Source organism: Podarcis tiliguerta (assembly GCF_965153285.1).
Source record: "Podarcis tiliguerta genome assembly, chromosome: 4".
Classification (NCBI taxonomy): domain Eukaryota; kingdom Metazoa; phylum Chordata; class Lepidosauria; order Squamata; family Lacertidae; genus Podarcis; species Podarcis tiliguerta.
Genome location: NC_139537.1, coordinates 22,088,537 through 22,115,945, shown reverse-complemented (window position 1 = coordinate 22,115,945; position 27,409 = coordinate 22,088,537). Strand labels below are relative to the sequence as shown.

At 40.7% G+C, this 27,409-nt stretch overlaps 1 protein-coding gene across 5 annotated transcripts; it reads left to right on the top strand.

Annotated features, from left to right (window-relative positions):
- Positions 1 to 27,409, top strand: RDX (radixin). 5 transcript variants are annotated; one of them, XM_083436539.1, is made up of 16 exons: positions 1,916 to 2,020; positions 3,204 to 3,320; positions 6,261 to 6,338; positions 12,396 to 12,479; positions 13,091 to 13,186; positions 14,516 to 14,553; positions 15,579 to 15,853; positions 16,710 to 16,793; positions 17,302 to 17,448; positions 17,720 to 17,816; positions 18,379 to 18,542; positions 19,763 to 19,893; positions 22,653 to 22,813; positions 23,657 to 23,749; positions 24,457 to 24,705; positions 26,129 to 27,409. In XM_083436539.1, the coding sequence occupies exons 6-16, from the start codon at positions 14,551 to 14,553 to the stop codon at positions 26,291 to 26,293; spliced, it is 1,569 nt and encodes a 522-aa protein (XP_083292665.1). In that variant the 5' UTR covers positions 1,916 to 2,020; positions 3,204 to 3,320; positions 6,261 to 6,338; positions 12,396 to 12,479; positions 13,091 to 13,186; positions 14,516 to 14,550; the 3' UTR covers positions 26,294 to 27,409. The 5 variants fall into 5 exon arrangements, with proteins under 5 accessions (XP_083292661.1, XP_083292664.1, XP_083292663.1 ...); XM_083436538.1 differs by lacking the exons at positions 1,916 to 2,020; positions 3,204 to 3,320 and adding an exon at positions 46 to 408; XM_083436537.1 differs by lacking the exons at positions 1,916 to 2,020; positions 14,516 to 14,553 and adding an exon at positions 54 to 408.

The window sequence follows — 27,409 nt, the reverse complement described above, 5'->3', positions numbered from 1 at the left end:
CTCTGATAGGGTGGGGAGGGGGAGGGAAAAGGAAAATTCTAAACCGACGGCCGCCGCCATATTGCGGACCTGTCAGCGGCCACTTTCTGGCGCGTCTCCGGCAGCGAAGCTGTAGCAGCACCAGCGAGGCCCTGACGGAGAGGAGGAGGAGGAGGGACGGGAGCGAGAGCGCGCACGGGAGCGCGCACCTCAGCCACGCTCGGAGCGGCCCTGCAGCGCCTCCTGGCCGGCTGCGGAGGGGGCTGCGCGGGCGCCGTCGTGGTGGTGGTGCGTGTGTGGCTCCCCGTCTCCCACCTCCGGCCCCGCCGCTTGGGACCCAATCCTCTTTTCCTGGAAGCAGAGAAGAGGAGGAAGAGGAAAGCGAAGAGCTCGCCGCCCCCGGGCTGCCTCAGCCTCCGCAGCTGCCAGGTGAGGGAGAAAAGCGGGCTACTTTTCGGCCGATCCCGGCGGTGCTGCTCTGCCAGGCCTCGCCCTTTCCCTCTCGCGCTCCCTCGCTTCATCTTCACGCCTCACACCTGGGGGGCAGAAGCTGAGGGAAGACGCCCCCTCCACCCTCACCCCCCCCCCGGCGCGCACTAGCGGCTCCTGCGCAAGCTTAACGGGGATGTGGGCGGTGGGAATCGTAGTTCCGAAAGACTGTTTATGTATGTATCTGAGGGAGAGAGAAACTCTTCGCTTCCCTTCGCCCCCCTCGGCAGCGATTATTCCTCGTCTCTCTCTCGCCCCCCCCCCCACCCGACGGCGATCCAACTCACTCCCCGCCCCCCCCAAAAGGTATTTCCTTCCGCAGGGACTCCCGACTCCCTCTCGGCTTCTCCGCCTTTTTCTTCTCCACCCGCCCACTCCCCTCAGCCCCTGAGGAAGGAAGGAAGGGCTGGTGTGAGAGGGTCACTGGTCCGGGAAGGCGTAATTGTTACATATAAGTGTGTGTATATATGTGTATGCATGTATATGTCTTTATTTACATATATATATAAATATATATGCGTGTGCGCGCGCGCTTATATATGTATATGTGTACACACACACACACGGTTAGTGTCATATGCTGCAGGCTGCCTCTAATGTTTACATTTCCAACTAACGGCGTTTTACAAGACCACCTTCGTTGCTGCTGATTTATTTCCTTTGTTAGCAAAAAAGGGAAAGGGCAGGCAGAGCGGGGGCTCTAACGCAGCAGCCCGGAGCGTGTTTACTCTCTAGTAACCTCCCGCTCTCACAAACGCACGCAATCTCAATAGGGTTTACGATCACTGCCTGCTTAACGCTGCTTGAGGGTTGCAGCCGAATAACCTGAACTTAAGCACGTTTGCGTGGAATTAATTTCGGTTGGATATGCTTGGCTTAAGGGCAGGCTGTACAATACGGAGCTGGGGAGAAAGTTGCAGCTCGGAAGTCAGTTGTGGGATCGGGCTGCAAGTCTTTTAACACCCCAGGCTTAATGCACATCTGCTTGTAAGGAAGCTCTGTTGGAATTATTTGCGGGGCTTATTTCCCAGTTAAGCTTGTTTAGCGAATTGCTGTACGAGAATAATCGAGTGTCGTCCTCGTCGCCGCCGCCCCCTCCCCCCGACTGCATGTGTAGTAATAGTGGTCGGTATTATTGGGGAGAGAATAGAAGAGATGGGGCGGAAATGGGGATTGAACTTGAAGCTTCTTCTGTCATGCGGCTCAGCTACTTGTTGCGAACGGGGACGAGTACATTTTTAACACGTTCCTCATGTCGGCAGCTGCCAAACTTCAACCCAACCCCTTGCCTGTCACCGTTTCAGGAGGAGGGGAAAGTCCATAGAAGCATGCAGCAGCTGAAGGAAATGGTGACTGCTGGAGCGCTGCAGAGTCAGAAATGATCACCAGTCTCCACATGCCCCCCTTTGCCCCCCTTATTCTTCCTATTCTTCCCGGTACAGGTTGAAATTTCGATCCTAGAATTAGACCTCAGCTAGCTGCCAGTAGACCAAGAATCTGGAGAACTTGAAAGTATTCCAGATTGAAGTGGGGATGATGAAGCATTTTAAAAGTAATTAAATGCAAAAGTTCTGCAAAATCCAACACAAACAGAATTTTAGCCACAGTATAGCTCACCCATGCGCCAATCATGTGTTCATGATAAAAGCACCCATAATAGACAAATAAAGAATGACATCATATGAAACTGATCCAAAGACTGATGCTGTCCATTGTTGAAAACAAATCTACTTTTTCGTGTTTTTTGGCTTTTTAATGTATTGATTTACATAACGAGCACAATAATTGTATTGTGAGTTATTTGGGTCAGTGTTTTATGCAAATCTCCTTTATGGTGGTAAGCTTATGAACAAAGTAATTAAAGTTAAAAGTTAAGGCTTGAGAACTTTGGCTGTAATTCTCCACATAGGCTTCCTAAGTCCCTTTGACTTCAGCGGGATATATGCAGCCTCTATGCTTGCAGTGCTGCAGAGCTTTAAGACTGCAATTCCCTTATTAAGAACAAGTGAGCATCAGTACTGGATCAGATCATGGGCCAAAATAGATGATATGGTGGCACTGTGGGTTAAACCACAGAGCCTAGGACTTGCCGATCAGAAGGTCGGCGGTTCGAATCCCCGCGACGGGGTGAGCTCCCGTTGCTCAGTCCCTGCTCCTGCCAACCTAGCAGTCCGAAACCACGTCAAAGTGCAAGTAGATAAACAGGTACTGCTCTGGCGGGAAGGTAAACAGCATTTCCGTGCGCTGCTCTGGTTTGCCAGAAGCGGCTTAGTCATGCTGGCCACATGACCCGGAAGCTGTACGCCAGCTCCCTCGGCAATAAAGCGAGATGAGCGCTGCAACCCCAGAGTCAGCCACGACTGGACCTAATGGTCAGGGGTCCCTTTACCTTTACTATATAGTGTGCCTGCTTTTTGTTATTTAAATAGCAGTTGGGAGGAGTGTAAGGATTGGTAAGTAAGCATGGAGTTTAAACCCTTTCCCCCTGTATCATGCCCCCCGATCAGCCCCTTCAACTGCTGTTGATACTTACATTGATTTATTTGTGAAGACCCCAGTTCAGATCCCATTAGTATTTATGTGGTTAGTGTATTTTGCCCCAGTACAAATTGTTTTACTATTTTGTTGCCCATTCACCCAGCTTGAAGAGATTGTTTTGGAGTCCCTCACTGACTGCTTGGTCTTCACTGTCCTGAGTTATTTGTTTTCACCTATAAATCTCTGTTTTCAAATAGCTTATGAATGTGTTAAATAGCACCAGTTCCAGTGCTTCTTGGGAGACCCCAGTGCTTGCTTCACTCCATTGTCTGATTTTTCCTGCCTTTGCTCTGAAGTTTACAAAGGCATCTTTGGTGAGGAACTTCAAAGCTTTGTAGAAGTCTTATAGTCATGTTTACAAGACTACTCCTGGTCCCATGTTATTTATTATACTTCTTGCCTGCCCTTCACTGTGAGGTCCCAGGGCAAGTTACAGCAATTTAACAACAGGATATTAAAAACAGCTAAAACAAATAACAGAAGAACAGTAAAAAGAATAAGGGTGGATCTTAAAATAGATATATTGGATTTCAAAGGCCCAGGTAGACATACTAAAAGTATTCTAAAAGTCTGTCAGGCAGTGATTTTGTTTGCAGAAAGCTGATCCTTGTCAGTGTAATAAAGGTTTCTTCAGGGCACTTTGCATGTGGTGCCTCTGTAGAAGGTCTTAACAATTTTTGTTCTACATACTGTATTTACTCAAATCTAATGTTCACCTTTTTTTGGTCAAATTATGTTGCAAAAATTAAGGTGTGCATTAGATTTGATGGCACATTTACGTTTGCCAGCAAATATGGTACTTTTTTGGGTTTCAAAGTTCAGAAAATTGAGGTAAAATTGGGAATATAAAATATTTTTCTTATTCTGGTTAAGAAAACAGAGTTTGTAGGAGTCCAGAGTAAGGAATTGAAGAAAATGAGCTACCAGCACTAATTTGCTGAGTAGCCAAGTGATGCAGTCTTAATATGCTTAACCTTCTTCGTTCATAAACAGAACCTGGTTTGTAATTTTATATTATGTAACAGATTTTAATGAGCCTTTTGTGAAGTACTTTATCAATCTGAAGCTGGTTTGGAGAACCTTTTTCAACCTGAGAGCTGCTTTGAGGGGGACATGTGGGGGAGGGTGAGAGCTGCATTCCTGTGGTAGGTTTAGCCAGAGAGGTGAAAGTGGATGCAGCAATGGATGTGAGTCTGATCTTTGTACAGGGACCATCCTACAGGCAGGCATTGACTAGAGGTTTATACACACCCACCCTTATGACAAAAAGGGGAAAAAATTGCGGGCAAGGGTTCCCTTCCTGTGTACCTGGCCATTCTGAAGTTTGATTTTGTGTATCTGATTGCATATTTGGTATGAAGGCAGGAGTGTAAGTAGAATAAATATTGAAATAGAGAAGAAAACCATTTTGGTCTAGTTCTTGGTTCTGATCCTGCCCATTTGTGACAGTGAGTGAGATTTACTGGATGTGTGTTATCTGCTTTTTGAACCCAAGTCTGTAGCATGAGACAGAGCATCTTTCTAGTCCTTCCTGGAGACAAGTAAGCAAAGTTTGCCGATGATACCAAGTTGTTTGGGGTAGTTGCAATCCTCCAAATACCACAAATTGCAAAAAGAACCAAAGAAATTCTCTATGTAAAGTTGTTCTCAAGTTTTTAAAATACAGGTTTTGGCAAACTACCCCCTCTGATTGAGTAAAAGAGGTTTGGGTTTTTTTTTCTTTTGCTAGAATGAAACTGCAGTCACATCCCTTCTAGACTGCTTTTCCAGTGCATCTTCAGCTAGATCCCCCATCTTGTGTTTTTTTTAAAAAGCACTAATAATAATAATAATAATAATAATAATAATAATAATAATAATAATTTTATTATTTATACCCCACCCATTTGGCTGGGTTTCCCCAACCACATTGGGTGGCTCCTAACAGAATATTAAAAACACGATAAAACATAGACATATTGTGGTGACCATAACAAAAAGGCGCCATTTGGTTCCTCGCTTTTATATCTCAGTTTCTAACATTGATTGTCGTTTTTATGGCAGGCAGTGCAACATCCATTTTTTAATGTTTAAAAATGTGCTTATTGTAGGTATGTGTTTGTTTTTTGCTTAAGATAATGTATGTCGCTTTGAGTTGCCATGACAAAAAAGTGATTAATAACTTTAATAAATAATACTAAAACAATTTATTAGCTTTCCCATGCTCATGAATATGTAAGATAAAAACAGATTCAACAGACACAAAAAGGTTATCTTTTATAAATAATAGGCTTTTGGCAAACATTATGTGGAAATGTCTATTAAAAAATAGCATTTTCTGTAGTTTGTAAAATGTCAGCTGATGAAGAGTTCAAGGGCAGAGGAATGGATTTTCTGCCTTGATTATAAGATGCTGCAGTCTTACATCCACAATGTGTAGTGGATTAAATACATATAATGTAGGTCAATCTTCCCCCAACCTGGTGCCCTCCTGATGTGTTGGTCTACAGTGACCATCAGCACCCCGTCACCATGGCCATTGGGTAGGAATAATGGGAGTTGTAGATCAAAGCATCTTGCAGACATTAGGTTGTGGAAGGCTATGGTAGAGCACATTGTACAAGCTGGATATAGACACTTGAATATGATGATGCACTAACTCAACAGTTTATTCCCATCACTTGTAATACAGCTAAGACTGGGGTTGGGATGGGTGTGGTGGGGGAATAAATCTGCTTCTATAGCCTGTCTGGCATAGTGACTGTCAAAGTGTTTGGTACTGGATTTGTTTCGTTTTTATTAACATTAATTTGGAAGCTCCCTGTGTGATTTTCAAAACTGAAAGATGGCAAATAAATGTTGTAAACAAATGCTATTATACTTAAGTAATAAGTAGATAGTGTAGATTTCCTGAAATACCATAGAATTCTTCCAGCAGCCTTTGTGTTTAATCTTTACGTGGATCTGTCCAGCTTCAAACAAAGAAATAATAATGTTTTTTGTTTTGGTGCTCACAAGCAAAATGTTAGGACCAAGTGCCAACTGTAAAGACTAGAATTTTCTCTTTGTACATGTCTAATTAAGCACAGTCTTCTGAAATTTTCATGCACCAATTAGTTCTGCTCCTTCCATGTAAAATCAATGTAGCTATGCAAAGCAGATGTATATGTATATACTTAACAGCATATTGAACATTTATAGTATTAATGGGCCAGTTATCTTATTAGTGAAATGTGAACTGCATGTAGTTATAAATAATTACTTTGTTTCAACAGAAAAGTACAAAGATTGTGGTACAGCAGATGATTTAACTGAACCAGAAACACAGAAAAGGGGGGAAAATGCCGAAACCAGTAAGTAATCTATTTCTTGTACTTGATTGGCTTTCAGCTCATTGTGTTGTCTGCTACTTGTAGCAGATGTTTTTGTAAGGTAATAATCAGTGGTATTTTTCTAGAAAAAGAGGTGTCGGAACTCACAATGAACGCCTCCCTTGTTCTATTATACAGTGGTACCTCTGGTTGCAAACGGGATTCATTCTGGAGGTCCGTTCATAATGTGAAAAGCCCGCAGCCTGAAGTGCCGTATCTGCGCAGGTGCATGGCTTGATTTGGTGCTTGCGCGAAGCGCAATTTAGCGCTACTGCACATGCGCGAGTGGCGAAACCCGGAAGTAACCCTTTCTGGTACTTCCGGGTCGCCGCAGGAACCAACCTGAAAAAACGTATCATGAAGCAAACGTAACATGAGGTATGACTGTAATGGCAATGGCACCCACCTGAGAAGTGCCAGAGCTGAGCTCCAGTTCCAGGTGAAAAAAAGCCCTGCTAATAATTACTATTACTGTAATTACTGCTGCTGATATCTTTTCTCTCAGTTGATATATAGAAACAACATTGAAGACTTCCAAAGGGAGGCAGTAATCATAGAATTGTAGAATTGGAAGGTACCCTGAAGGTATCCAGTCCAACCTGCTACAATGCAGGAATCTCAGCTAGATCATACATGACAGATGGCTGCCCAACCTCCGCTTAAAAAGCTCCATGGAAGGAGAGTCCACTACCTCTTGTGGGAATCTGTTCCATGGTCGAACAGCTCTTACTGTCAGAAAGTTCTTCCTGATGTTTAGTCGGAATCTCCTTTCTTTTGAAACTTGAATCCATTGGTTCAGGTCCTAGCTTCTGCAGCAGGAGAAAACTAGCTTGCTCCATCTTCGATGTGACAACCCTATAGATATATGAGAAGAGCTATCATAGCTCCTCTCAGTCTCCTCTTTACCATGCTAAACATGCAGTCACAAACCAGATGACTATGGGAAGCCTGCGAGAAGGCACTGAACTTAATGATGCATGGATCTGTGTATGTTTCGTTTGGTTTTCTAAATGATTAGCTCTTGGTCAAGATTTGTGTATGTGTGAGAGGGAAAATTATTATTTATTGAGACACAATTTTCTGTAGCTATGGGGTGGTGGTCAATTAAATCTTACTTAGGTCCATTAATTTCAATAGGTATACAGTACTAACTTAGTCACACTCATTTACTTTAATATGTCTGCCCCGTGTAAAACTTATTTTAATACCACACTATGTAATCTGATGAAAAACTACTTGGTATTTTGCAACTACTTTATATGAGTGCTGCTTCTTGGCATTGTTTCTGATACCTATTTTTTGTTTCTATGTTTGCTTACGTGCAAGTCTGGTTTGATAATATTCTTCCATGCCTATGGCCTTGAATAACCCATTCTGACTGCAGCTTCATTTTCTATATATTTAAAAGGCAGTTGAACAATATTATTGTCTGGGTGCCATAAAGGCACTTTTGTTCTAATCTGTAGCTATAAAGGAGTCTTGCTGTTGTGTAGAGTACAGTCTTGTTTTGTTTTCCTTATTTAAGCGTATATCCAAATATAGTGAGCTATAGTTTAGAAAGACTTGTATTCAACCCGATGAACTGTAGTGATGATGCATGGATCTCTGATGAAGATTGCTGCAGAAAATGCGTAGCTTAGAGAGTAACACTAGTAGCACTGCCAGAGTGCAATGAAGTGTGCAGCTTTCATGAGTATGGTGGGTTGTAACAGCTGCACATTTGATAATCTTTTACAGTTTGTGTGTGCCTGCATAAGATACAATCTTTTCCTGATCTGCTTTCCTACCTAGCATCATTTAGACCTGGGGTGGGGAATCTCTTTTGGCCTGAGCGCTCTATTCCCTTGTGGTCAACCATTCAGGGAGGGGGCCCATGCCAGTGGTAGGTGGGACAAGAAGCAAGAGCAGGTTAACTTTGTACTGTAGGCAGTGGTGATTGGTAACATTCTGACTTGGTAGGGCTGTAATTTTTAACCTTGCTGTTTTCATCACAATGGTTTTCAGGCAAGAGTAACTCCATGCCTCTTGTTTAAAAATTAAGCCATACCACATAACATCAGTTTTTTGATTCATATATTGATTACACCTACACATCCATTGTAAAAAACAATAACACCTAAACACACAAATATGTTAGAAATGTGAGGAGCACTTGCTTTCAGTTGCATTCCTCCCAGACAATTTAAGTTTTTATAATCTAAAACAATTTTTCTCTAGATTAAAATAGCACCTCTAAATTAAAATATCAAAGTATTAAATTAATAGACAAAAATGATGTGTTTCATTTGAGCCAGTGTACATAAGAATGTACCCTGTAATGCAGGACTCAGTTTCGAAAATGTGAAGTAACTCTGTTCATGTGCTGAGTACATCACACCAGAGTAATCATAATCAGCCTCTTATATCTGACATTAGGGAGAATATCTTCCAGGTTTAGGAAATGAAGGGAAGTCATTGTGATATCCAGAGAGGCATAGAGCCCAAACCTTTCATTTTAGAAATACAGTGGTACCTCGGGTTACATACGCTTTAGGTTACATATGTTTCTGGTTACAGACTCTGCTAACCCAGAAATAGTACCTCGGGTTAAGAACTTTGCTTCAGGATGAGAACAGAAATCGTGCTCCGGCGGTGCAGCAGCAGCAGGAGTCCCCATTAGCTAAAGTGGTGCTTCAGGTTAAGGGCAGTTTCAGGTTAAGAACGGATCTCCGGAACGAATTAAGTACTTAACTCGAGGTACCACTGTACACTGACAAACCCACAAAAAGCAAGCAAGAAATAAAGCGGCATTTTCTTTCATTCTACATTCAAACACATTTGTAATTCTTGACAAATAATGTTTCTATTGCTATTAAAGGAGTATCAGGATTGAGGCTTGAAGGGCTCAATCTTACCTGTCACTATAAGTTAAATAAGTACTTCTGCATTTTCCAAAGGCTTGTACTATTCAGTATATAACTTTTTTGTACTAATTCAAAGCAGAATGTTCAGAATCTAAATGTCCTATCACGTGTCTTCATTTTGTGTTTTGTCTCGTATGTTAATCATTTCCGTTTGAGTCTCAACCATACACAAAAAGAATATTTAAAGTGCACAGTGCCTTCTGGAATGCATGCATTTAAAATGAGTGTGCAGCTTTCATGAGTGCAAGCTTTCAGCTTGCATGCTCCTTAAATACATGCTAATTAAGTCAAACAACCCAGTTATTAAAATTAAAAATCCTTTTCAGCTTTAGCAGTGCATCTGTTTCCAAATACTATGTTACTTGTGCACATCAGATAAGTGTTTATATCAAAAAGCATTGCAATTAATGTAAGCCAACAATTAAATGCATCAGTTAATCTAGGATTTCTTATGAATCCTAAAGGCAAAATATCACTCTGTGATAAAATGAATTGTACTAGAAAGTAATAGTGCCAAATATGAAAGATTTTTCGTGTTACAAATATTAGCATACAAGTGTTCAAGGGAGAATCATTGGCCTGATTAACACATAACTATGGTTTATTAAGCAATGAGTAAGAGTTATGTCTAGCAGTTTAACTAGCAGTTTAACTATAGTTTATTAACTATGGTTAAAGGACACTATGGTTAAGGAGTCATCCGCGTTCCAAATCTACAGAGCCGCAAGTGAAGGGTGACAAAGAATTCAAACCACTCTCAAGGTTCAGCTGCTCTTGTTGTTGCTTTTAACTTTTCTGTGACACAATGAACCAAGGTTTAAGTGATCATCTGTCAGATACCTCAGCTTTAACTATGGTTCCTGCAGTTGTCAATCTTTTTGTATCAGTGGGCACATTTTGAATTTTGAGAGCATGCTGTTGGCACTAGTCACAGAATTACTGGCCCAGAGGCATGTGAGAACACAAAATAGCTGTCATGGTGGGCATGACATAAAACAAAATTAGAGCGTATAGTTATTGTGGAGTTTTCTGCTTAACTATTTCATGGCAGAAAGGGCTTTCCTTTTTGAATTTCTTACTTCACTGACAGAAGGGAGCAGCCAGCCTACCTCATTTAATATAAATTACTTATAAGGATATGTGCACATTCTGTTTTGTAACCTTCTTTTTAGGAGGGCTAGATTCTTCTTCTTCTTCTTCTTCTTCTTCTTCTTCTTCTTCTTCTTAAATGAAAGTGTCTGGGGTCCCCCTACCCAGGGTTGCCAAGCGGTGCTTGTGGGTACTGCATTGGTGACCCTTGGTGTATATTAACTACAGGCAGTGAATATTTTGATCCAGTTGACACAAGATCTCTGACACGCAGGTCCTTTTAGACACGGAAGAGGGCAGAACGGGGGTGTAATGGGGCATAACACAGGCGGGGCTCAGTGGGGGGATTGAAGTGCTAAGTGAGATCCACAGCCATTTGCATGGAGGCAGTTGCTCAATTTTAGTAGGTTGCAGGTGCAGTGTACTGGGCCCAGAAAATACTGTTGACACCTCAGAGCTGTAAGCCCTGACTGCCAGTTTTATTTCCACCCCCTCTGAACATTTGCCTAAATTTGAATCTATATATGTATATTAGCTTAGCACATGAAAAGTTTTTGTCATAGGTCTATGCTCCAAAAGTGTTAGAAACAGCAATGCTTCTGTAAAGAGTTCAGAATGGGAGAGCACAGTAGGGCTTTTCTGTGCCCTACCACTGGCTTTTGAATGCAGCTTATGGCCTTTGATACATACAGCAAGAGGGTTGTAGTTAAAACCATGAAGGCTCAGAGGTATGCACAATAAAAGGTGTCTTTGGGTCCTGGTAGCAATACTGCTGGGTATTATAAGGTCAGCAAGAAACTCCTATGCTCCTGTCAGAATAGAACAAAATATTTATATCCTCATGACTGTTGTGAGACATTCTGTCGGGAAAGATAGTCAGCTTACAAAGCTTATGCTAGTCTGCCAAATTAAGTATGACATTTCTGTGGTTGTCACTAAAGGAAACCTATTCTGATAACAACAACTGAGAACCATATTGGAGGCTGGGCTTAAAAACCCCCAACATGTTGCCATAGTTCAAAGAGACAATGTACGTACAGTGCATATATGCACCCTGCTAGATCATTAGAGACAAAGGCATCTAATTTACAATGGGGGCAGAACCTTGACACTCTTTGTACAACACAAATGATCTGTTTAAGGCAAGCTTCTTTGACTTCTGCTCCTAGAAAGCAAGTCATCATTCTCAGCTAACTCTGAGGCAAGCTAATCCTGGAGTGCAGCAAACTTGGACTGTGCCACTTCTCTCTAGTCATTTACCACTCCATTATCCTTACTATTTTATCTCATTCACTGAATTGCCATTTTAACTAAAATGCATGGCTTGTGTATTTGCCTGTTTTTCAAGGCGTAGAATGTCCTTTTTTAAAGATATCTTTAAAATCTAAGCATCTTTTTCCAGATACTTTCTTGGGCTGCCACCTATCTCTTCAGAGATTAAAATTGGCTGTAAATTAATCCCTCAGAACGCAAAGCAGAGATATTATTCACAATTTTTAAACTCTTCCAAGCATAAGATTTTGTGTTCAATGCTTGTTGGAGTACCAGGGTTAATATGCAAATGATATTATGATACAGCAATCTAGCTTATTGTCTACAATGAAAGCTTCTTTCAGGCTTAATTTCAGTGGTGGGAGGGGTGAGCAACCTGCAGGTAGCAAGGAAGCTTTCAATGGGTACATTTGTGCCTGCAAGAGCTGAGTTAGTGACCTGTGCCACAGAGGATGTTCATTGCAAATCTGAAAGAGTTGGGGCTATCCTTTAGAATGAGTTTGGATAGATCAAATAGATACAGTAAGTTTCCTGGTGACAATGGAATTTAATTGTTGCATATCAGGTTGCTATTTTTAACTCCTGGCAGAAGTCACAAATCTCTGGGTTGTTTTTAAAAAACTTTTCATTCTTACCAGTTCTTAGTTTGGTTGTTTAACTTTTTGTTTAGTTACATGGAATGTGTAAGATGTTGTGTCAGTTTATAATTTGGCACGGCAATGCTGATCAAAGCATGAAAATCTATTTAGACTTAATACCTTCTTGTTCTGTGCAGATTAATGTAAGAGTCACCACAATGGATGCAGAGCTGGAGTTTGCCATCCAGCCCAACACAACAGGAAAACAGCTTTTTGATCAGGTAATCGTCTTACTATGGGCTGATTCAGACATGACATAGCAAACTGACTTACGCTTAGAATGAAGAGGTAAAAACCTCTGACCTACGTCATACATACAGCTTCATGATTCCAAGCAGCCATTGTTCCACTTAAACCAGCTTGCCTGTTCCATCATGTACAGCATCAGTGTACTAGCACTTATTGTACAGCTAGTCATGGATCCCTGGCTGATAATGCTGCACCTGTAGGTACTAGTGTCCTGGTTTAGACATGGCAGGCTTTTACAATGGGAAGTTGGGGGTCACATTTTAACCAGCACTTGCAGTTGCTGTTTGCAACAAAATGACTTACTGCTGTGGTCATTCTTGCCCTTTAAGAACCATACCGCTGTGAAGTTGACCAGCCATTTGCTTATTTAGCTGTGGCAGAGCTTACTTCCACTCTTCCCCACCCTGTACTTGAGATTCCCTTAGTCTTAGCTTAGTCTTATATAGACTTGGGCTTTTTCCCTTGAAGTAAGAGATGGTAAGTCCAGGGAATCATAGGGTGTCTAGCTTTCCCTGATAATACAATGAAGGGTTAATCATGAAACTTTATGTGACTAGTATTGATGTCATTCTTCTTTTTTAAGGTTGTAAAAACAGTTGGCCTTCGGGAAGTTTGGTTTTTTGGACTACAGTATGTAGACAGCAAAGGATACTCAACTTGGTTGAAGTTGAACAAAAAGGTAATGTATAATTTGTTTTATTTAAAACAATTCAATTTGCAATGAAGGAATGGTAGGTGGTGTTTAAAAAGTATTCTAGATTAGATTTCACTTTCATTTAGAATAAAGATGCATGTACGCCCTGTGATGTTAGTTGACCAATTTGACATCTTCAGTTTAGATTTATTTTTTCAATTTTTTCTTCAGTAGAATAAGGATTTTTAGTGATTGAACTGATGTACTCTGTGAAGGCCATTTTATAAGTCAAGCTAATCATATCAAGATTAGCTTGACTTGTAAAATGGCCTTCACAGAGTACATCTGTTCAATCACTAAAAATCCTTATTCTACTGAAGAAAAAATTTAAAGTCAGATTCCCATTTTCTTTTCTTTCTTTTTATGGTGGCCAACTATAAACTATAAAGAAGCCCTGCTCTGAACGATTACATTTCTAAACTGATTGATCCAATTTCTTCTGTTTATATGGAGAATTTAGTTCATACTTGAAATCTTAAGAGGTTTCTGGATTTGTTTCCCACAGGGTGGTATTAATATTTGTGAAGATGCACAACAGGGAATCAGTGTTAGAAACAGAGATATGAAAGCTTAGAGCTAAATGGCGCCTGAAACCTAGGTTATGGACGCAACAACGGAATGTCTAGGCGCACTTTTTATAACAAGAATACAAAGCTGAAAATGAATGAACTGCAGCTAAAATATTACATTCATTTTTCACATGGTCTAGTCCTTCCCCTGCCCACCCCGCTAATATTCTTCAGAGGGTCTCTTCTCCAGTCTTCAGAGAGTAGCTGGAAGTGGGGAGGCAGAAAAAGATCCTTCTTTCCTTCTACTCTGCAGTTTTAATTTGAAATCTTAGGTGCAGTACTGCGCCCACAGCTCAGAAACAGCTTGTGCTAATGAAATTCCCTGTCACAAAATGTGCCTAGAACAATGGGAGTTTCGAACACTGCATGGAATACATTGGAAGTGGATAAGTTATAGAACCCGCTTTCTTTGTCTCCTGTAGAAATGTCTTCATTCAGATCTTAATCTTTCTGAGACTGACCCTGGGAATTTATCAGAGAGGGTCTTACATTGGTGCAGCTTCACATCTGCCTGGTGTGTCTCTCTGCAATCTGGAAGAGCTATGTTCTAATAAGTGTGGGATCAGTTTAATCAAATATTTATCCCCGCAGTGAGAGGAGCGGAGGGTGGAAACAGAGTTTGGACAGGGATCTCCTGTGGGTGTGTTTGAAGCCAGGTAGAATAACGTCTGTTCAGGTCCTCTGAGTTCTTTCTACTTTGCTCTAAGGCAATAATTCTAGCTGTTTTTGTCTTTCAACTCATTAGTTCTTTTGAGGCACTTGAGATGGGGTGCAGCAAAAATGGTAAGAGAAGGGTTTGACATTCTTCTCTCATACGTTACAAATTACTCTAATGCAAACATAACTGGTTAGTGCTGACAGAATTGCAGCCCTGTGCAGGAGCTTCTGCAGGATTTTTTTTTTATAGAGGGAGGGGCAAACTGGCTGGTTTTTTATAGAGGGAGGGGCAAACTGGCTGGTTTCTTACAGAAAATAAGAAGAATAGCTCCAGTATATTTTATCACATGCCAGGTTCAAGTTGCTCTTTTTAAATGAAAGCAGAGAAATGTGGGGGGGGGGGCATTCCCCCTTGCTCCCCTCTAAAGATGAGCACTCTACTGAGAAAAACAGGATGGGAGAAACCCCAAAGTTTGCCATAGGTTGTTTTTTTTTTAAGGAAAAGTTTGAACCGAAAACCCACCGATTGTCTTTTTTGGGGGGGGGGGGCTTAGTGGAATGGGGAATCCTGATGTGCTGTTTACGAAAAAGCAGACTACTTGAATATATACTGCAACTATTATTCCTTTTCTTGAATTGTTACCAAACATTAGGATTTAAAAAATCTTTTTGTGCAGTTCTTGATAAACCTCTCAGACACACACACATGGAAGCTTGCCAGATATCAATTAGTGCACTTTACTTGAGAAATCTGGTGTACATGATGCTCATTAGCTCATCAATATCTGGCAGTCCTGTGCAAGAGACTCTTTGCAGATAAACTTTTAAAACCACTGCTATGTTGTGTACATCTTTGAATGCAAGGTTGATTTTCCTAAATCAGCCTGCTGTGTAGGTCTGCAGAACTGAATTTGTATAATGAAAATTGGAGTAACACAGGGATACAATAAGGACTTTAAATGGCTTTATGTAGCCTCTGAAAGCTGTCATGTTTTCCTAATTCACAATTAATTATTTAGATGTCTGTGTGAATCACAAGTCCTTCAATGTTGTGCTTCCTAGAGTTGAATTACAGTATGTAACAACTGGTGACTAGATTGCTTTCCCAATACTCTCATATTCTCTTTACCCTTCTGCAAACTCCTTTTCAGGTAACACAGCAAGATGTAAGGAAAGAAAATCCTCTTCAGTTCAAATTCAGGGCAAAGTTTTTTCCTGAGGATGTGTCTGAAGAGTTGATTCAAGAAATAACCCAGAGACTGTTTTTTCTGCAAGTAAAAGAAGCCATCTTAAATGATGAAATCTATTGTCCTCCTGAAACTGCTGTTCTGCTAGCTTCTTATGCTGTTCAAGCCAAGTATGGAGATTACAATAAAGAGATACATAAGCTAGGATATTTGGCCAATGACAGACTTCTTCCCCAGCGGTAAGAAACTTATATGGTGCATCAAAAGTCTGGCAAATTCTATGGGTACAGCGTATAACTTTAACATGAAAGCTTGTCTAGTGGCCTACACCATTGCTCTTCAATTTGGGAATTTAAAAATATGCATCTCCATCCCAGAAACTGTGGGCAGTATCCAACTAAAGACTTCTGCTACTGCAAGGAATGTTGGCTGAGCAGTGGATATTCCCCTTCTTCTCATCACTCTGTGTGGCCTCTAAATATGTTCCTGGGGTTCTTATGACAATCCCGAGCAGATTTATGGGGTGTACAGGGAGAGGAGAGAGCAGGGAAATTCCATTGCACAGCTGAAACTCCTCACAATAGTGGAACTTGTTGCACTAGTTAGATACTACCTGATTTTCTTAACTAGCTTGACTAGTAGCATAAGTCAAAGTCCTGCCAAGCCAGTTGTCAGATGGGCAAGCCCCATTCTAGCATTCACACCTTAAGTACAGAGTTTATGATTTCTTTTGTTGTTGAAATTTGTTGGCATTTTTAAAGGAGTTGAATACAATTGGTGATGCACACATTGTTCTTGTTTACTGTTGCTGTTTATAATTAGTTTTGTTTCATTGTGGTCTTCAGTTTAGTATTTTAATTTACTTGTTTTTTAAAAGTTGTAAGCTTCCCTGAAGGCTGTGAAAGGGCAGGGTATTGCAACACATTCAAATTTACTTCTTGTAAACCGCGTAGAGGTTTTACCTACAATCAAGTGGTGTATAAATTTTGTTAAATAAAAATTTAAATCTAGAAAGGTGCCTCTGATTGTAACTTTTGTGTAAAAATAAAATAAATAGTAGGGTACTCTTTTCATGATTATTCTTTATTTTGACAGCGTTTTGGAACAGCATAAATTGACAAAAGAGCAGTGGGAAGAAAGAATACAAAACTGGCATGAAGAACACAGAGGGATGTTAAGGTAAGTTCCCTGGTATAGTTAGCCCGCCTCTTTTGAATTTAGCTTGCTTTTAATTAATTAATATATCCTACAGACAGAACAAGTGCTGGTAACTGAAACATATTACTCCAAAGAGCCGTTTTAGCTTACTTCTGTACATAACTAGCTTAACTTTTTGCTACTTTTCCCTGCTTCTGTTTTAAATCTATCATAAAAATATAAATAAAAGCACAGTGGATCCAATCTATTATTTAGTAATTGACCTTTGTTAGGGCTACGGTTCTATCTGCATATACTTAGGGGTCTGTCCCATTGAAATTGGTGGGACATCCAAATTATAATGTATAGAATTGGGCTGTAAATCCGATTGGAATCAATGGATGAAAGTGCACAGTTAACCCACTTAAGACTTACTTTAAGGATACAATTGGTAAGATTGGGTGCAGGATCCTTACTACTTCTGCCTATACAGTGACTATAGAAGTTTGCATTTTATCTGACTTTCAATTATGTTCTTTTCATCGATCAGGGAGGATTCTATGATGGAGTACCTCAAAATTGCACAAGATTTGGAAATGTATGGAGTCAACTATTTTGAAATAAAGAACAAAAAGGGAACTGAATTATGGCTTGGTGTCGATGCTTTGGGTTTAAATATTTATGAACATGATGATAAGTAAGTAATATTAAAACTGTTTCAGTATTCCTGAAGAACTGTTCATGGGTCATCCTCCTTAATAGAGTTTGGTGTACATTGTTTTTAAGTGCGTGCTCTTCGGAAACTGAGCTGTAGGTGTTATTGTGGGTAGAGAAAAACATGTTAAATGAGTTGGACAGAGGTAGATGAAATTGCACACTGCCCTTTCGCCCTATAACTTAAGTTTGCTCTTTTACTGTGGTTGTTCACAAAGTGTGTGTGACTAAGGATTCTTTTGTGTTCGCTAAAGGTTGACTCCCAAGATCGGCTTTCCTTGGAGTGAAATCAGAAATATTTCATTTAATGACAAAAAGTTTGTGATAAAACCCATCGACAAAAAGGCCCCTGTGAGTAAATCTTTTTAATTCCTTCTTTAGACCTGAACTATCAATATAGGACACATCTGTAACCCCTTCCTCTCTAGCTCTTAACTCTCCAAAGAGTTTTCTTGCTTAACTAATGTAACTTTTGCTAATATTTGTGTTGGAATTTCTCACTTACATTGTTTAATTGTTCGCTGGAGCTAATCCATGCCTGGAATTTTCTTTTCCCCACCTACAAAGTACATAACTTTCAAAATCCTGTTTGAGTTTCCTCTGCCAGCCTGTTACAGTCACCAAGTTCAAAGAACCTTTTAGAGTTTTCCCCCGTTTCGTTGGGATTTAATCATTCTTAATGCTTTAGTGTCAGTTCTTTCACTGATCACACCTAATTCCAAGTCATTTATTGATCTGTTCTGGAACAGCTAATGACTAGTCCCAAAGATTGCTTCATTGGAAGTGAAAGTGTTACACTATCTATTTAAGAAGTTAGAATCTCATTAAGAAGAAGCTAAGAGTGTCTGTATTCTTAACAAGCATGTGTTTCTAGAACATAAATGGGATTTCAATAACTTAATTTTTTTATTAGGATTTTGTGTTTTATGCACCACGTCTGAGAATTAATAAGCGGATATTGGCACTGTGTATGGGAAATCACGAGCTGTACATGAGGAGGAGAAAGCCAGATACAATTGAAGTTCAACAGATGAAGGCCCAGGCCAGGGAAGAAAAACACCAAAAACAGATGGAGAGGTATGATGTTGACAACTTTGTATGAACAGTAGTTGGAATTCTTTTGTCATTCATAATTTCAGACGAACAAACAAAAACACTCTAGCACATGTGACCTAGAGGCATACTTAAGGAGGAAAAAATATTAAGTTCTATTTTTGCCCTCATGGACAGAATTCTCTAAAAACAGATATTAAATCAGCGCCAGTAGTGGAAACCCTTGTTGTCTTGGTATCGTACTTAACACCTGTTACACATGGATGCACACCAGTTCTAAGCAATGACAAATTGGTTTCATGTATTATATATAGAGAAAGAAAGAAAGAAAGAAAGGGTGTTTGTCAAAACCCCTGGTTTTCTTTAGCCCTGGGTAGTGTCTAGGAAAGCTCATGTCCTTATCCAGCTTTGTGTCACAATTGGATTTGTCCTCCAGCAAAGTTCACTGACAGCAGGCTGCCTGCTTAATTGGACTCTGCTAGAGTACAGATGCTTTGGGGAAAAACAAGCGGCATGTACTGGCATGTTTACCGCAGTGATTTCAGAAGATTTGCACTAAGTAAACTAAATAGCAACACTGCAGCTGCTGTTAGTGAGTGCAGACAAATATGTAATTGCCACTTGGACGTTACCATGAGTTAGCTACTATATACTGCCAGTGTGCAAAGAGCCTTGGTAGAAATGAGGAGCAGATACTTAAGCGTCACAGTTTTGGGTCAGATTGTTTGTTGTCTTTTAAATTGTTTTGTGAAGTACCTAATATTGTGTTATCCTATGGGTTACTACCTGATAGATTGAAGTTTTGTAGGTACTTGATTGTCGTGTAGAACATAAGCACCCGGGTGGATCAGACCAATGACTCCTCTAGTCCAGCATTATGTACTCACAGTGGCCAACCAGACGCTCATGAGAAGCCTGCAGTTTAGAAGCACCATCTTACCCTACTTGATGCTGATCTTTAGCTAGATTGTTTGCCTATTCTGTTTCATTCCAGCTTTCACCTTGTTTTTTTAGACACTTAGGATACAACTTTGAGATCATCTGCCAGAACAAACCTATTATTATTATTATTATTATTATTATTATTGCCGCAGGGCTTCCACCTAGCATATCATGTTGTGACTTTTATTGTGAGAATAAATTTGGCATGTTTGGGTAAATGGATTTTGATGGATGCACTGTAAACTCAGAATGAAAATCACTTTCTCCTCTGCTATGTTGATGCTGGCATTTATTTAATTTAGGGCACAACTAGAAAATGAGAAAAGGAAAAGGGAAATAGCAGAAAAAGAGAAGGAAAGAATAGAGCGTGAAAAGGAAGAGTTGATGGAACGGCTAAGACAAATTGAAGAACAGACGATGAAGGCCCAAAAAGGTGAGCATGTTCATCACATCTATTTCCTTCAGTAAATATTAAGTCTGTGTGTCTGTTAGGTTTATTATGTTACATTGCTTATCACATCATGTAAGGAAGTTAGCAGCTAGCTTAACAATACACTAATTTAACTTGCATCATATTTTAAACTTCAGGCAACTCTCAAAATACGTGATTTTATGAAACCAAAACCATGTATAGTCAAGACACATTGGGTTCAGTGGCGGGTGGGATTCCCAAAGTCTTTTTTCCCTGGATGTCTGCACCCGCCCCCCCCAAAAAAACCATTGGCAAGCACATAAAGCTGAATGCATGCAACTTAAGTGAACGTAAGTTGCGAGTTACCTGTACATTGTTGTGTCCCTTTTTCCTTTTGTTCCTTTTTGCTTGAGTGCAATGTATGGACAGTGGCACACTGACCTTATGTGTCATTGTGAAGAGTACAAATTTGCAGTGTCTAAACCTTATTGCGGACCATCACTTTATAATAAATAGCAGCTTAGATTAAAATCAAATTCAGTTATGTAGTGGTAAATCATTTATATTCTGCCACTAGGTGTGCAGTAAGCTTTAGTTTCAGACCTAGCTGTTGGCTCTGTCAGGAAAAACAGATAAAGGAAATGAAGGAAAGAAGCATGCAAAAAATGTAATAGATATAAACCCACTTCCACAGTGAGGTGTTCTATTTTACAGTCTGCTAGAAAAGTACAGTTAAATTGGATTTACTTCAGACGTGTTTCTGCTCTTTAAGGTTAAAGTCTTTATATCATTAAACATAATAGCTTTTGCAGGATTTTGCATAGATTTCTCTAGCACAGCCAATTGCTCTTTTTGTGCTTGACTTTCTGAATCATAGCACAGCTATTGAATGGAGTGACTTCTTGCAGTTCCTAACATTTTAATGTTCTTTCATCTCTTTTAATAGTTTGCATTAAGACACTGAAGGCAGTAATTCCCACACTGGGTGCTCTGTGAGAACTGCAGTTTGCTGCAACAAATAAATGATGTAGTGAATGCACCTGGGAACCCAAAGAACTCACCCACAAAAGCCAAATGCATACTATGGATGTCCCAAAACGATGCTGGGGAGGGGATCTGAGTGCCTAAGGCTTATACTTTGCACAGTGCAAGTCAGAATACTTGGGAAGATTACAAAAAACTTAATTCTCCCCCCAAAAATGTAAATGAGAAAAACCCCAAATATCTTAAAGCTTTTTTCCAGAAGCATGTGCAAATCTAGGGCCTTTAAAATTAGACACAGATGCCTGAGAACGGGAAGTGTTTTTGAAAACCGTGACAGAAACATGAGGAGCAACTTTTTTCACGCCAGACTAACTGTTCATTTAGCCTAGTACTGTGTATTTTGACTAATAATGGCACTCCAACGTCCCAGAAAGAGGGCTTATCATCTGCTTCATGTAACTGGGGTTGCCTGGGATTGACCCAGGGACCTTCTGGTGTGCAAAGCATGTTCTCTGAGCTTTAGTCCTTACTGCTATGGTTTGTGTGCCTACTCAGCTATCACGGCTGCCATGTATTTGGGAAACTGGCTTGCATTTGAGCTTTCTTTGGCTTTTATACCTGATGCTTTTATAATTCCTCCTGAGAAAAATGTGAACAGTTTTGACGGTTAGTGGATTTGTATGAGAGCCAGTTTTTTTGCAGTCTGGGCAGTAAAGTATTGCTCTGTTCTCTTGAATATCTATATAAAAAACATAAGTGAAATGCATCCTTTTGCATCCTTTCACTTGAGTAAGTTCCTGCCAACGCGGTCAAGTGGAGAAAACATTGGAATATTCCTTTACAGTGGTACCTCCACTTGAGGATCCATTCCGGAGCTCCGGTTGGGTCCCGAGGTTTCTGCAACTGGAGATACCGCTTCTGCGCATGCTCACGCAGTGTAGAGCGCTTCTGCGCATGTGTGCGCAGTGAAACCTGGAAAAATACTTCCGGGTTTGCCGGAGGTGAACGCATGTAGAGGTACCACTGTACAATGTAAAATTGACATTAGATTATAATCTGATGTGTTGGATGGCCATCTTACATGTATGTTTTAGTTGAGATTCCTGCATTGCAGGGGGTTGGACTAGATTACCCCCAGGGTACCTTCCAACTTTACAATTCGACGATTCTATAATTCTGTGTATGAGTTGCAGTGTAAAACAAGTTGGAAGACATGTCCTAGGTTTGTTGAACTTGGCAGAAATCAGGATTGAGCTCCCCTCTCCATTGGTTTATGGCTGGGGAATTCATTCCTGCTTGGTTACTACCTCCCCCAAACTCTGCTGTGAACTGCTTCTCAGAGCTGATCCATGGGGTTTAAGATGAAGATCTGCTCACTGGGTCAAAAAGTTTTCCCATCCTTGTCCTAGGCAATCTCCATTGAAAGCAATTTAGAACTTCTGTTCTTACTCTTAGAAAAATAACAGAGAACTCTTTAATATTCAGTGTTGGAAATATTTAGTTTTACAGTGGTACCTCGGGTTACATACGCTTCAGGTTACATACGCTTCAGGTTACAGACTCCGCTAAGCCATAAATAGTACCTCGGGTTAAGAACTTTGCTTCAGGATGAGAACAGAAATCGTGCTCCGGCGGCACGTAGCTTAAGTGGTTCTTCAGGTTAAGAACAGTTTCAGGTTAAGAACGGACCTCCGGAACGAATTAAGTACTTAACCCGAGGTACCACTGTATTGACTTGGTGTAACACAGTCTGGCTGCCTTTTAGTTAATCTGATCTTTTCTAAACTTCTGCATAGAATTGGAAGAGCAGACGAGAAGAGCCCTAGAGCTGGATCAGGAGAGGAAGAAAGCAAAAGAGGAAGCAGAGCGCCTGGAAAAGGATCGGAGAGCTGCAGAAGAGGCAAAAGCTGCTCTGGCGAAACAGGCTGCTGACCAAATGAAAAATCAGGAGCAGCTGGTAAGACGTTACATGCGCCTGATTATGTTAGGATGTATTGTTTTCAAGGAGTTGGTTAAAATTCTGGCATCCAAAGAGGAAACGGTATTAAGAAAATCATGCAGGTTCATAATTGCATGATGTCATCTAAGTACAAAAAAGGTAGATGCATGTACTTTCTCTCCCCGTATAGCTATGTACTGTGCTGTGGGGAGAGAAAGGTGTATGTTGCATCTTGAGTCAACAATCCACTAGGTTGCATCCAAACCAAAGCACACATAACAGGGCAGGTAGAAGCTGACTTCTCTCCACTCACCAAGGTTGCCTCTATGATTTTGGGGATCCCCTCAACCCCTCTTGCTATAGCCCACCACTTTTGGCAAAGTACCCTGACCTTAGGGGAACCTCTCTGACCTGGTTGGGGGTGTGTGCTGAGGAACTCTGTTTCCACCAACTCCATTACATGTCTCTGGATCCATTCTACCATCTTGTTAATATTAAGTTCAGATATACCACCACCATTCAAATGGTGGCGCTATCCTTATGAAAATACTTTCTCCAAAGGATGCCCTCATGACTCTTCTCCCCCCCCCCCCCCACGTTTTGGAGTCACATGAAAACCAGGCTCATTTTTAAAAAAATATTTTTATTATATTGCTATTGGTGAATTAACTGGTCAGTATTAAAGGAATATTAAGTGGCTTTATAGTTTGGTTATTTTCTTATTTGTCTAGCTATTTTAGTTTTGAACGGTTGCTTGTTCATTATGAAATGGTGACTAAGATTTCTTTACAGCTTCATCTTTAATGCAGACCAATACATGATTTGCCTTAGGGCTAATAACTTTTTCTTCTTACTTCCTAGGCGGCAGAACTTGCGGAATTCACAGCTAAGATTGCACTTTTGGAGGAGGCCAAGAAGAAGAAAGAAGAAGAAGCTTCAGAATGGCAGCACAAAGTAATTATTTTTAATGTACTAAAGCTGGGATTTGTGAATGGGCAAAGCATTCTGAACTGCATGCCAGAGCTGAGAACAAGGCATTTCCCAGCATCGGGTGTCAAATTGTCTGCTGGAAAATGCTTTTTAAAATCTTCTGCAAGCTTACAGTACTCCTTGCCCCAGTGTGAGATGAGAGCAATACTTGGACTTGCATATGTCCTGTGCTTTCTACTTTCTCTGGCTAGAAGGAGATTGACTTGATGGAATATAGATTCATCCAAACCCAGGAGGGAAACAAATGTCTTCATGAGCTTATCTGTACCTACTTCTTATGCTTTTCTGAAATCGCATCCTAAATAGGTATCCTACTTTTCTCCTAGAGACAGGGAAAGCTGTTAAGAGTCTTCTGAAAATGCTGTTTGGGCTAATCATTTTAATGAGCACTTGGGGTCTAGGGATGTATCACAGTTCCTTTGTATTAGCTGACTGCAGCTGACTTGGTATTCAGAAAGATGTGTGGAGCTGCTTGAGTTGACTTCTGGTCTGCTCTGGAGACTTTCAAAGTAATTTTAAGCATATGGTCTGTGGCCCGTAAACATGTTAAAGGAATGACAGGCTAAGTTGGTTCAATCTCATTGACACCAATCTCATTAAAGCATAAAGCTGGGAGATTTTGGTTGTTTGTGGAGCCTAAGTGTTGACTAATCCTCAGTACTACCTTTTAGGCCTTTGCAGCCCAAGAAGATCTGGAGAAGACCAAAGAAGAGCTGAAGACTGTGATGTCTGCTCCTCCTCCGCCACCTCCTCCGCCTCCCCCTGTAATTCCTCCCACGGAAAATGAACATGATGAACAGGATGAGAATAATGCAGAGGCCAGTGCTGAATTGGCTTCTGATGGCGTTGTGAATCACAGGAGCGAGGAAGAGCGTGTAACAGAAACACAGAAGAATGAACGTGTAAAGAAACAACTCCAGGTAATGAAGGATTACAGAGGCATATAACATAGGCCACAAACCAAAAAGCTCTCTGCTGGTTGAGCATGCTCAGCCTTGCTTTGCACAGTAGTCCCCTGCAAAGCTTTTGAAATGGCTCCTATTGAACCCATCTTGGTATGGCTGTGAGGGGACGTTCCTGCTCAACTTGCAGAGGAAGTCAATTGGTTCAGTGGGCCCTGGGCACAGTACATACTGCTTTGCAAAAATCCATAATATATCCCTCCACACATCTAGACATTCTCCTTCCGATTAAGAGAAACCTATTTTTGTGATGTGGCCTATATTTTGGAAAATGCAGTCGGAGTTGTTCAGTTTGTCTCTTGTGCTGCTTTACAAATTTTGTTTTGAAACTAGGTACTGCAGCCCCATGTGAAAATAACAAAATGCTTGTAATGCCCAACACAAGCAAGTTCCTTTATATGCAAATTCATACCACAGAGTGCAAATGTTGCTTTTATTCTCTTTGGATTTTGAGCATTAAGCTAGTTAACACAGCATTTTGAAAGCTAAGATCAGATTCCATCTTAATTGAAGCTCTTGGAGGGGGCCATTCTGCTGAGCTTCCTTTCCAGCGGCCTTTAGGCCCCTTTAATAATGCATGAAGAGACACCATTTACTTGGGAAGGCAATCAGAACCAGTAAGTGAGTTTCCTGGCAATGCTGTTGTACAAATCATCATTTTGAAGGATAAATCCATACAATACAGAAGCAGATGATTCCTTCATCTGATGGGTAAATAAGTTAGTTTAGTAGAGCATGATGGGTAGTCAACTAAGGTGTCCCATCAGAGCAAGGATTTCTACTTTTGTAACAAGACTCTCCCCCCTCCACTCAGTGCATGCTCCCTTCCCAAATTTGTGCCAGAGGATTAGGGGAACTTCTAAAACAAAATTAGGGGCACACAGGAGGATTGGGAGGGGGGAATGTTTTGTTATGCAAGTAGAAATCTTTGCACTAACAGAATGTTCACTAAATCCAATGTAATTTTAAAAATCAAAAAATCTTAACCTGCCTATGTTTCGCTGTATCATAGGTTGTCCTGAGCAGTGAATCTGGCAAACAGTGAACACAAAAGTTAATACAATATGTCTGCTTCTCTGTACCACGTTATGTCCCCTTCTATTGTAATTCTTTCTAAGAATATGTGATTGAGGAGCTATACATGAGAGACTGATAACTGTTCCCCAGAAAAAAATATTCCAAACCTTGTTTTAAGTTGAATTTACTGAAAGTAATCCACTAAAGGAACAAGAATATATCATCTCCCCTTTTGCACATGTATACCCCTTTGTTTTATGTATGTATACATTCTGGCTGTTTGGTTGGAAGATTGTACCACAAATGAAATGTTGAACTTGACAGAACTGGCAGCGTTTAAATCGGCAATGCTTTTGTTCAACAGGCCCTGAGTTCGGAGCTGGCCCAAGCCAGAGACGACACCAAGAAGACCCAGAACGATGTCCTTCATGCGGAGAACGTTAAAGCCGGCCGCGATAAATACAAGACTCTTCGACAGATCCGGCAAGGCAATACGAAGCAGCGCATTGATGAATTTGAAGCAATGTGAGAGCTGTTACTTTGCATATATGTTCTTCATTAAGCTTGAACCACCAGCAGAGAAATGCAGGCCTTTCTGAAAGGAACACACCCCACCTTGCCAAAGCATTTATACCAGTTTGTGGTTAAAACTCATTTCATGAAAGCCGTTCAACAATAAGGCAGCCTGTCCGCTCTGGCTCTCTGGGAGAGGTGGTGGTCACATCTCCATGATCTCATATCACATGTTTTTTTTTTATTCTTTGTCCTCTGGAGGACTACCACCATCTTATACTGACAAAGCTGTTAACCTAAACAGGAATGATTTGAAAGAACACTAGCTTTTACCTTATAACTGGCCACAGTTTTTGGCATGGGTGCACTTTGGATTTTTCTTTTTCCATTTTAGTGAATTTGCAAGAACTTGCTTAATTTATCAGGGGTTACGGGGTGTTGTTTTTCTTCTGTTAGGTGGAGTTCTTTGGTGTTTCACGTCCTGTCATCATTGATGGTTTTCTTTGCCTGCCTGTTCACAAAGGTCTAGATGGCAGGTAGCTGTTCCAACATACCTTTTTTCCCCTTTAAAAAAAAAAGTGGAACATTAACCTGTCGAAAGTCTTTTGCTTATAGGTCTGTTTTGCCGAAGTCTTCAGTTCTTCAGATAAAAGTAGGAAAAACGAGACAGGGATAGGTAACCTTTGGCGCTACAGATGAACTACAACTCTCATCAGCCCCAGCAAGCATGGCTAGGAAAAATGGGAGCTGTTTAGTTCAGTAGCATCTGGAGGGCTCAGGTCCCCCACCCCTGCTCTGGGTTCTCTTTCCCTTGCATTTTGTTAGCTGTCATATGAATTGCAATGTGGGAAACCCTGGACCTTTCTGGCAAGGGAGCATATGAAAACATCAGTCCCATGGAGGGGACACTAGCCTACCTCACTACGATATGCATGATGACTGGTCTTTCAAACACCATATAGAAACGCAAACTGCATTATGCTAGGTTTCTGCATAGCTAAACACTACACAAATCTAGGAGCCTTTACTCTTTAAATATTTTGTTCTATTGCAGCATAGATTTGTAGTATCCAAACAGTGTTCAGCTGCCTTTTTGTTGAGTAAAATTCTGCACCATGTATCTTCCATTTTT